This window comes from Montipora capricornis, chromosome 4 (assembly GCF_036669925.1).
Source record: "Montipora capricornis isolate CH-2021 chromosome 4, ASM3666992v2, whole genome shotgun sequence".
Classification (NCBI taxonomy): Eukaryota; Metazoa; Cnidaria; class Anthozoa; order Scleractinia; family Acroporidae; genus Montipora; species Montipora capricornis.
In genome coordinates this window covers 18,390,834-18,402,948 of record NC_090886.1, presented here as the reverse complement: position 1 = coordinate 18,402,948, position 12,115 = coordinate 18,390,834, and the positions used below count along the sequence as shown (strand labels likewise).

Below are 12,115 nucleotides of genomic sequence, written 5' to 3'. Positions count from 1 at the left end.
TTGGTTGAGCACCGGGCTGTCAAGCAGGAGGGTCGTGAGTTCAACTCCGGCCGGACCAACACTCAGGGTCTTTAAATAACTGAGGAGAAAGTGATGCCTTTGTAATTACATCTGCAAATGGTTAGACTCTCTAGTCTTCTCTGCTAATGACGATAAGTTGGAGGTCCCGTCACAACCCTTCAATGTTCATAGTCCTGTGGGACGTAAAAGAACCCGCACACTTGTCGCAAAGAGTAGGGCATGTAGTTCCTGGTGTTGTGGTCTGTCTTCTGTGGTGTATCATGGTTGGGAGGGTAAATGCTCGGAGATATTAGCTACACCAAGCTACTCTAAAATCCGAGGGTAAATAAAGATGTATGTATATGTATGTATGTAAGCCTGCGTGAGCCCAAGCCTAACATCGTAACCCAGCAATGCATATTTATTCATGTGTGACCTGTGCGATGCAGGTTATGTCGGGTCAACAAAGGGCCACCTTCACACGCCCGTTGAGGGACACTGTCAAAAGGCGTCATCTATTTACAGGCATTATTGCAAAGAACATAACACTGCTGTTCCGAACAATTTCTTAGCACGCTTCAATGTAATCAAGAAATGCACAAACAAATTTGACTGCCTTGTTAATGAAATGCTGTGTATTCAAGATCTTAAACCAGCATTGAATGTACAGTCGGATTCTCTTGGTGCTAAAGTATTCATGTAATTAGCTTGGCACTTATCCATATGTAACCTTGATAATGGCGCAAGATGCACCGAAACATCAGTTTCTATCACTTACATTTCTTGTCTCATGTATTTCCAAATCGCTGCTCATAAGTTAGCTGTGACGGAAAAAAGATAATAGTTAGCCGTGAAAAGGCAAATTATTTAACCGTTAGCTGTGAAAGCTACCCCCCAATTGAGACCCTCAATTAAGAGTATTTTTTGGTCCCTATTCTTTTCCCTTTTCTATATATTCTCTCCCAAGGCAGGGCACCGAGATGAACCTGCCAAACGGGCATCACCGAAGGAAAAGGGCCATAAATTTAGATCACAGACAATACCGCCACTACGCATTCGTCTTCATTCGAGAAGCTTCTACACTGAGAAGGAATTAAAGGCTGCGAAACTCTGCAAACATTTGCTTCAAGAGCCATCGAATGAGGCTTTATTCGCAACCCACGTTACCCAAACCGTTGGAAGATCATGTAGCGACCCGCAATTGATCAATGGGCACGATGTTGACCAATCATGAGTATTCTTGCAGGCTGCTAAGCAATCTTTTAATGCTTTGGGAAAAGAGGGTTGTGAATGAAGCCTCGTTCAATGGCTTCGAAACAAATGTTTGCAGAGTTAGGCAGCCTAATTCCTTCTGTGTGAACAAGCAGGTGAATGAAGAAGATGAATGGGTAGCGACAGTATCATCCGTGATCTACGTGGAATTTCGAGGCAATCAAAGCCTTGGGAGCGAATTTATGGTCTTTTTCCTTCGGTGATTCTGTTCGGCGACTTCGTCTCAGTGCCCAACCCTGGGAGAGAATATTCACCTCTTTCATAATAGTGGCCAAATACAATACTTTTTTGTTTTTAATGCTAATGAGCCTTTCTAGCCTCGCTACAACGAGCAAATTTCAAAAGAATATTTGTTTCAAAATGAGGCCAGTACAATGTAGGTCTAATTAACATAAATACAAAGAATGTAAAGGTGGTTGCCATTTCCAAAAGTGGTCAATATGGAGAGAAAAGAGGAACCAAAAAACACCTAAACCGCTCTTTATCGACCCAGAAACCGCACCAAAGAAAAACAAGATTGAAGGAAGGTAAGCAAGGTTTTCAAATCGTAAATATATTTTTTTGAATTTTGAGAAAAACTGATTTCCCCATACAATTCCTTATATTTCTACTCTTGCATAACGTACTACAGTATGGATACTGATATATTGAGCTTGGGCTACCTGTCCCCACACCAAAAAAAGTTAATTATCTACCCCAGATTAATATTTTTGATAATCAAGAAAATAAGACTGTTACTTCTGAACATAAGACCTTCATTAAATTTCTTGGGTTCTTAATGAATGAATATCTCGGTTGAAAAAAATTCTATATTCATACCCTCACAACAAAAATAAGCAAAAATGTCAGTCTAACTGTGAAGTTAAGAGATACTGTACCTAATAAATATAGCTGAGCCGATAAAAATACCTTGCATTTTCTCATGATTATTTTTGGTTTGGTCAAGTCCCAAGAGTAATAAGACACCAACACTCCCGTACGTCAACAAAAATATGGGCGTGGCTGACTAGGGTCCTTTAATGTGGTTACATAGAAAATCACAAATTAGAAAAAGATTATATCACATTACATTGTTAGAAACTTTAAAATTCTTTTCAGCTGAGGTAGCAATGATTTGACATAATTATGGCACGTTCACAAAAATAATTATTATTACACATCAGTGCTTTACAGCCAATTTACTACGATTCTCAGCTGAGTACGGCACTGGGAAGTTTCGTGACAAAGTTTCAAGGTGTGAGTTCCCACATTGTCAAGGGCCTTGACGTCACAAGCGATTGAAGCCTGCCAATCTACAAATGGTAACGATTAAATCAAACTAGTGACCATTACCAGTTAAATGACGTCAAAACTTGTCTCTTGCTCTTGTGTCAAGGACGATGGTCTTCATATTAATTAGCACTGAGTCCGCAGATGACTTAAGAATTCTTGCTCGAAAGATTTTGTCGCACTGTGGGCAAGAGAACAGACCATGGCTGTTGTTGGCGGCGCTCTTTCCTTTGCTTTCGTTTCTCCTCTAACTCTTGACATCTTCTTGCTTCGAAGATTGCAGTTCCTTCTCTGATAGTGGTTCTCCAGAGGTCTGTCATTTGCTGTCTCTTCCCAAAAGACATTGATGTTGCACTTTTTGAGGTTCGCTCTTGCTTTTTCTGGCCCCCTTCTCATGCATTTGCCTTATACCAGTCTGGAGTAGAAGATCTGCTTAGAAAGACATCGGTCTGGCATTTGTACTACATGGCTGCGCTACCTGAGCTGGTTTTTATTACAGAGGCTTTGATGCTAGTTGGTTCGTTTCTTTTAGCACGTTGGCATTAGTTCTTCCATCTTCCCAGCTGTTGTTAAGGATGATGATGAAATTTCTCAGGAGTTTTCAGAAGGTGACAATAAGGGGTCCATGTCTCAGATGAATAGAGGAGCATTGGGATAACGACTGCCTTGTACATCAGGAGCTTTGTTTTCGTGCAAATATCACAGTCCTCGAATCATCATGTTCGGAGCTTGCCAAAAGCAGTCCCAGTGCAGTTCTAACAGTGTTGGATCTTATCCTGAAGGTCGACAATTGCTGACAGATGGCTTTCAAGGTCGTCGTTTCGAATGCTGGGAGATGGCTGATAGAGGATGTGGGTTTTCTGGATGTTGATGCACAGTTCAAGCCTCGTATATGCCTAATGGAAGGCAGTCAGGATCTGTCGGAGGTAGTCTTCCTTCAGCACTGCTAAACTGTTATCGTCAGCATATTGAAACCCCAAGATGCTGCAGACGGTTGTCTTGGTCTTGCTTTGGAGGCTGAAAAGCTTTCCGTCCATACGGTAGGAGATCTTGATAGCAGGTGGAAAGAGTGAGTGCTATCACACAGACTTGTTTCACACCAGATGTAACCGCAAATGGTTCAGAGCCACTGGTCAGGACTATAGCAAGCATGCCATTGGAAACAAAGAAACATTGTCACCAAACTTCCCTAGTGTCGTGCTCAAATGAGAATCATAGAAACCATGGATGCTAGACCACCATCTCCCAAAAACATGTTTTCTTAAATCCACTTTCAGCTACACACACGAAAAAAATTATGGTAGGACTAAAACCACCCTATAGCTCTTCATGTTTTGGCCCACTAAATTCCTCAAATGAAATTACTCCATCCTTATCTTTATCTTCATGCTCGAATATCTCAGATAAAATGGTTTCATGGTTAGCTTCGTCATCATTAGGGAATCCTTGCTGCTCTTTCAGATACTGTTTTACCTCCCCGATGCTAAGTTCATTATTGTTGTCCTTATCAATCATTTTAAACACATTTGGTGCTGGCTGTCCTTGACCAGTTTCCCCTTCTTCAACACCTCCATCTTTTATGTCCATAAGTTCAACCTCAAACAAAAGATTAGCCCCCGGTGGAATAACCTCGCCAGCCCCTTGATCACCATAACCTAAATAAAATGTGAATGCAATAAGCGAAATTATTAGCACCATGAGCAGGCAAGATGAACCAAATCTCGCACTGTGATTGGCTGCCCAACCAGGCAAGATGGAGCTACATGTAACTTGCCCGCTTGGTCCAGCATGATCAAAGATCTTTTTTTGGTGTTTTATCCCATATAATAAATCCTATATTGACCACGTTTGTTTGGTCAAGATGGCTGGATATTAGCCTTGTTCTTTTTTCTTGCGTGTTTATGGACCTCGACGATAAACACGCAAAAAAGAACTTGGCCAATATCCAGGCATCTTGACCTCGTGCTTGGTAAACAACCCATATTTACAGTAATTGAACACTGTACATGATCCAAATCAACAAAGGAGGTTTCAACATTACCATCATGATGATAAACAGAAAAATCATGCAGTTTCTGATGCATCGATTATGTAAAGGAATATACGTACAGTAGCACTGTAATAAGCCAGCATTTCTATCATGCATGCATTCTATCATGTAGGCTCTTTGTATGAACCTCTTTTTAAAACAAGAATTAATTCACTAATCCATTTGTTAATCTGCCAAATCGAACAGTGAGGGATTTAACTTCTTTTGGATTGAGGCGCTCCATCTTTTCTGTCTTGTCACATGCATACATGTCACATTACCAGCAGTAAGTGAACTTCGCAAAAAAAAAAATGTAAATATTGGATATATCCTGTCCCTTCTCCCAAGCTGTTGTGTTAGATGTAACCATGGCCAGTACCCTTTAGACTGTACAACAATGATCATAAACCATAATTATTACAAAATGTGGCCTAAAAGCAAAAAGCATACATGTTGTGTACACTGAAAAAGGGGTTAGGAATGATGCTGTTTTCCATAAAGACTACAAGACTCACTTTTGATTATCTTGCCCTTGTTAAAACTCTGTGAGGAAATATTATTATTTTGTCTACACCTCTATCGATATTTATTTAATAGCAGGAACTCTGCACAGTTTTAACAATGGGCTTAAAGGGCATGAAATATATGGCTTGGGTGACCAAGACTGAAATTTGCAGATCAACATTAAGGCTGTGCATTCTGCAGCTTTAATCTAAGCCTACACATACATGTAAGTGGGCTTAAGTCATTGTTTAGGCTTACAGCACATACGTTTGAGTACTTAACCCTTCCCTCCTGAGAAACACTTACAGAGTTTACATTGTACTCTAACTCCAGATTGTTTTCAAATTACTTGTCAAGGGGGGCCACTTGAAGGGTGAATGGGTTAAATATGAACTCAAAATAACATGTTATGTGGTACTTTGTATCCCCAAACGAGATAGGGTGTTGAGACATCTACACCTACATGTACATGTTCCAGCACTCGGCAAAGTTCCTTTTTGATTATGGCTGTTTCTGCTTAGGTGGCCTCATACACCGTAAGCCTTTTTAGGGACATCACTTCCAAGCCGGCCACTTCTGCTGGAGAGAACAGAACCGCCACAACACCAGAGACTACATCCCGCGACTCTTAGACTTATCTACTCTTAGACTCATCCACAGATGTTCAAGAAAAGAATGTCTGAGGTGAATCACACGGCTTTTTTCCTCTCTTTATACACAAAAAACAAGAATTGTTTGGTTGTTACATCTCATACAGCCTACGATTATAGAAATATATTGAAGCTTGAAAATTTAAATCCAGTTTCAGTTCTACTAGAAGCTGGAAAAATCTTTCACATTCCATTAACACATGCAGGGACAATCATTCCTAAGCCCAAAATGCCTACACTGGCATCTGCATGGAAGCAGTGTTGGAGACTTGTTCTACCACCCTCTTATCAAACCAAATACTGTAAATAACAGAAGCACAGCAACTGTGATGTACTTTCTAGATTGCTCTATGAAGAATTTAAAACAAGCTGCAAAAGTCATCTTTACATGTTCATTGACAGGGATCTTCCCATAACGTACAATTGTACCATGCTGACTAGGTATTGGATTAAAAGTATTTTAATCTTGTCTGTTGTGGCCGAAGAAATGTTGGTGGACACAAGCTTCCTTGAGAACAAAGCTCTCCACTGTGGGGCTCCAGAGTAATCATTTTCCTAGCATTCTGAGGGAAGGCTCTGAAGGAATTACATTGGGAATATCTTGGAATTAATTTTGTGAAAGGAGAGTCAGCATGTGTGTGGAGGCCAAGATGCATGAGAAAATTCAGACAAATAAAATAATGCTCAGTTGTCAGAATTTGAGGAACTCCTCCAGTGATCCTTATACCATAAAGATTGGCAATGCAGGTCTTCCTGTGCATTCACATTGACTTTTCTCCAAACAGCACTGATTATTTCCAAGTGATGGTTGGTAGTCACTCAAAATTGATAAAGAATTTCAACTAATGACCTTACAGTGTAACTAGAGCACACCATAAATGACCTGGGTGAGATATTTGCCCAACAGGCTTTCCACAATTTCCAATAATGGGCCACAGTTTGTCTTGAATTTATTTTCTACCGTCACGAACAACAATGGCATCAAAGATACTGTAGTTCAGCCGTACCACACAATTAAATGGGGCAGTGTAAAGGTCATTCAGAGTGGAGGCACAAGTCAAACACGTATTAAGTAACAAGAGAAGGTTCAAGAAAGATAAACTACACAAACAGATTTTCTGTTAACCAATTGACTCCTAAATGGCCCCCATTGATGAGTAAAATAGTCTGGTGTTAGAGTAAAATCTATTACATGTAGGAGTCAATGGGTTAAAGGCTGTTAAGATATCACATCACTCAAAAGAAAACCAAAACACAAATTTAAGTCCACAAAAACCTGGTCTTGTGTGTGAATTAGAGAGTAAACAAGTAAAAGAAATACAGGGTTTGAGGTGTAGTGAAGAAAGGCAGTTTCCAGAGAATGACCTGGTTCACGTAAGGAATACATGCACACCTAAAACTTCTCAGGTTAAGGCTGTTCATACACTATGAGGGAAGTCAGAAGTTCATGGGATGTTGGTGAAACAACTGCAAGAATTAGATAACCAATAATAATTTAATGCATCTCTTCTTTAATCCCTTCACATTTTCTCAACCTCCTTGGTCTCTCCCCAAGAAGTCAATGACATCAGCTCTATCAACACATTTGACAATGGTTCTTAATTGAGTGGTGATGTCAAGTTTCAAATTCAGAAGTACAGTGTATTGTTGACTGTTTTCATCAGTGTTACTCTGAAATGAATTTTTTTCTCTTTTGCTTCATTGGTCAACATGAGCATGACAAATGTGCCATTGTTTCGCCAGGACTCTTTTCAGATCCTTGGAACCATTGATTGGTGCACAAGTATAAACCTCAACTACATGTACATGTAGTTTAAATAAAATGGTGGAAATGCTGCTGAGGGGAAGAGTGATGTTCAATTGTGCTTGCTGTAATTAAACGACAGTTCATGCGTGGAACTGAAGGGAGAATTTAATATTGGTCTTGAGCAGGGACGGTACAAAACATGGACCCCCAAACTGGACCCCAAATTAGACCTCCTTCTGAACCCCACTCGAGAGAGAAAGAAAATGTAGATCGTTTGAACAGAAACGTTACCAAATTCGAGTTTCCCGTTCCGTGACATCTTTCGTTTCGAAAATACAGGATTCTGAATTTTCAAATTGTTACCTTGCATGACACCATGATACAAAGCTATTTGGTTGAAAGAATGTCTATCCCTATGAATCTCAACAGTTTGAGCCTTCCAAGTGCATTAGGAGATGTTTTCATACATGTACATACATGAATACATTTTATTGCCCTTGCAGAGATTTTGCAAAATCCTGAGAAGGCATCACTGTAGCTTCTGCATATATAGAGTTACAGTGATTTAGTGTTACATACATGTATCTGGTATACCAGAAAAATCTTGATTTGACAAAACTACATATACACTGTAGGCGTGCACAGAATAAATGGGTAATGATGACGTTTTCATACCAAACGCCCGCAAGTAAGTCTTGGGTACTGATGATGTTGAGCAGAAAACGGCTGAAAGCATGGTACATGGGAATGTAACGTCACAATCAGGGATGTACCGGTAATGAGAAATCTTCATCTTCAGTTTTAGTATCTACATGTACAATACTGCTCGAAACTATTGGTGCATTTGCACTAACAGAAATGCCTTTAAAGGGACTAACCTTTATATTGTAATCGAATGTGCCTACCATTGCAGATTGTAAATACAGCAAATACGCATATACATGTAACTATCAATGCGATTGATTAATCTGCAAAAATATGCAGATTTCTTTGATAGCATCTGCTCTAACTTACAAACGCTTAAGGACGGTGCCTACTATTGCTATTGCGCATACGTTCTGCGCATCTCGAGATACTCGAGTTTCCTATCGGTGATGCTCACTAATACAGGGATATTTTTGCGCGGTTTAAAACTATCCGGATAAAGTTGATCTTAGTAAGTAGTCTTGGTATCCAAAAAGAAAATTGGGGGTAACCATGCATTTTTTAGAGATAATTAAGTTTCAATTTGAGAAAGAACGCCATACATTGCTTTGTATTTTAAAGCTTTTTACGAATATTATTATTGAATTATCTTGGAAAAATGCGACGTTACCCCCAATTTTCTTTTTGGATTTCAATAACACTTGTAAAGATCTACATTTCCTGCATAATCTTAAACCGGGGCAAAAATACCTTTGAATTAGTAGGCACCGTCCTTAAAAAGAGCAAAAGCCATACCGTGGCCTCTCTTAACGGCCGCATAAATCAATCAGCAAAAGTCTAGGTGAAACCTCGGCTTTCGGTTACGGTAGACAAGGTTTTACTCTGTCAAACTGGAGATTGAATGAGCGGTTTCACCTACATGTAGTCGGAACCATGGCAAATGCACAAATAGTCTTGAGCAATACTGGACTGTGGTTTGCGGATTTTCCCATTTTTCGAATTTAGTTTTGGGTAAAAATACAAGCAGTTTTTTTTTTTAATTTGGTATCCGATGCAGTTTTTGGTTTTATTCCTATTTTGGTATTGAATTTTGGTTCAGCAATTATGTGCATCACCCTGGTGAAAGACCTCAGAGGATCATTCAGGATTTTCAAGGATCCTTAAAGATTGTCAAGGACCTGCAAAAGATCTTTGAAGATGAGGATCTTTTAAGTATCCCTGAAGGATCTTTGAAAGTTCTTTAAAGATCTTCAATTGCAATTAAATGTACGAGTTGTAAAGATCCTCAAAGAGTCAGTGCAGATCCTGTGAGGATATTGCAAAGATCCTTGGTGGGAATATATTTCACAATCTTGGTAAGGATCTTTGCAAATCCTCAAGAATTCTTTGAGGATCTTTCAAGATCTTCAATTGCAATTACATGTACGAGTTGTAAAGATCCTCAAAGAGTCAGTGCAGATCCTGTGAGGATATTGCAAAGATCCTGGTGGGAATATATTTCACAATCTTGGTAAGGATCTTTGCAGATCCTCAAGAATTCTTTGAAGATCTTTCAAGGCACACATGTCCAATATACATGAACTGAGTAGGGTCGTCAGTTGCTGTTGACGGCCCGACTCACCGAATGTCGGGTCGTGACCTTTAAAAAGGAAGTAAGATTTACTGCCAGAAGTCAAACTGCCTGGGGCAGCTTCAAATATCTCGACGGATCGTGACGATCCCATCAGGTCGTGACGACCCGACTTTTGGGAGTGTCAGGTAGTGAGAGAAAGGATGTTGTATGCTTCATTCTCAAAGAGTAGTGAATAAAATATTGATATACCGTCATAGAAAACTATAAAAATCGACCAGAATAGCATTCACAAATGCCCTTATTTTACCCTTATACCATGTTGTTCAGGAACAGCAATAATGACTGACTGTAATAACGCTCCGAAATGTTGAATGCTTCGTTCTTAAATCGCAGCAAGCGTCCTAAAAGCATCAAAAAGTGGTAAATGATTAATTTCATTCGTTCGTAGCGAAATTAATACCCAGAAATGGTCAGAAACAGGGATAATGACTGACTGTAATTTTGCCGCCTTCTAGAATTCTTATTGAAAACTCTGAGCCTAGAGTGCATAACAATTGTTGCAAATTCACCATCTTTCACTCATGTCCTCCACACAACCTTAAATTTGCTTTTTTCATGTAATTTTTTTTTGCTGATGACAGCAAAGTAATGCACCAAAATGTAAAAAAATGTCTTTGTTGTGTAACTGCCCTATTGTGGATAAAACAATTAGCATAAAGTGCTTTTGATCTTGTTTTCTTGCCTTTTCAAAATGTGGTTCTATTTCATGTTATTGTAGATCATTAAGTTATATTGTTCTACAATAAATTGCTGGATAAATCTTATTGGTTGGTTCACCATTTTTAATACATCGAAATTTGTTGTTCTTCTGTCAAGCCACCGCTAAATCCTTCACCGACAACGGAGCTAACTGCTTGATGTATTATTTCTTGAAAAGAAGATCTCTCCGCCATTAAGCCTGCGTAGTGAGCGATTTCAGCGAGCGAAAAGTGAAAATCAGTCCACCAAAAGCGAATTACTTTCTCTGATTCGTTCGCTTGCTGCAAGCAATACATTACTGTGACATGAGGGACAACCTTGTTCCCAGAGTCTCTCTTCTCTGCCTCCATTGTCATTGAGAAAAAAAACCTGGATCACGTTGGTCACGTGTCTCCCAGTATCTGGGAGGTTGGCCAAATGTGTTAGGGGATGGGTGGCAATGTAGGCCTTGTCGACATTGCAAAGAAGGGAATCAGTACGCCTTTGATTTTTTGGCCAGATGACCATTGACAAAACGTTTGACAGCAGTATTTTATGTACTACACATATGGAATTTGACGTGAAAGGAAAAAAGTTGTGGTCAAATCGATCGGATGCCACAGAAAATATCCTCGCGTCATTCAAGTTTTCACCCGTGTGAAGGTCTGGATCAACAAAGAATGCTAATAGTTTGCGACAATTTTAAAGGAGAAAAGATTTTGTTGTGCAAGAAATTAAAACAAGCAAAGTGTTGATCCATGGAAAACAAACATGTTCAGCGATTAGCCGGTGTGTTGTTATTTAAGTTCTCATGTCACATATCGACTTCAAATCCATCAAATCAAACTGTATTAGCATGTGCAGGTATTTTATTTTGTTCTTTGATTTTCGTTTTTCTTTCAAATGTTAAACAAGGTGATTGCTAACGTTCCAATCTTGTACAGCGAGTCTACAGTTTTGACTTATGATATTTACATGTACATTTCAACAACTTTCAAAAACGCTTTAATAGCGTGTATATTTTTAGCCGTGGTAAAATAAAAGAGACACTTTTATCAAGCAAACGTAGTGTTTGGTGTATTCTTTTATGTTAGTGTTTGTTCTGTAGAAGCAACTTTGGGTACTAACAAAATCAATTTTTTTTAAGTGAACGTCAATCGCCGCTCGACATTGAAGTCATCTTGTTGATCAAAAAAGCTCTTGCTTTTAGTTTCACCGCTTTTGTGGGAATTCATCTCCTGTGGAAATATACATGTCACATCAGCTCTTTTGCCCTTTTTGATACTTACAGTACCGCTCAAAGGTAAGTTGACAGTCTTGACTTGATCCTCGAAACTCGATTCTCGCGTCGCGAAGGTCGAGACTTTCGAGTTTCGAGACGCGAGAATCGAGGCTCGAGAATCGAGAGTCGAGAATCTAGAGTCGAGAAAGATGGACTTTGGAATATGCATAAACTCGAGAAGAAACTCGAGAAAGCGATTTATGTCTCGAAGAAATGAACAATTCCGCTAACAGAGCCTTTGTACGCAATATTCATGTCGACTCTAAGCAAGCTTTCAATGTTCTTGGCCCGCGAAAAAATATTATCTTCATTATCCTTCGGCATGTAGAAAAATAACGTCGCGATCTTGTTGACTTGTTCTGAAAAAAATACACGAGTTTCCAATGCGGTCCCCAGACACATACCC

The 12,115-nt window shown here is 39.4% G+C and overlaps 1 protein-coding gene across 1 annotated transcript in view; it reads right to left on the bottom strand.

The window, feature by feature from the left end:
* Positions 1 to 2,275: 2,275 nt before the first annotated feature.
* Positions 2,276 to 12,115, bottom strand: part of LOC138045707 (uncharacterized) — an 18,111-nt gene continuing 8,271 nt past the window's right edge. Inside the window, exon 2 of the mRNA XM_068892288.1 lies at positions 2,276 to 4,196. Within this exon, the coding sequence (XP_068748389.1) occupies positions 3,859 to 4,196 (338 nt within the window). The 3' untranslated portion in view covers positions 2,276 to 3,858. The remainder of the gene's footprint in view (positions 4,197 to 12,115) is intronic.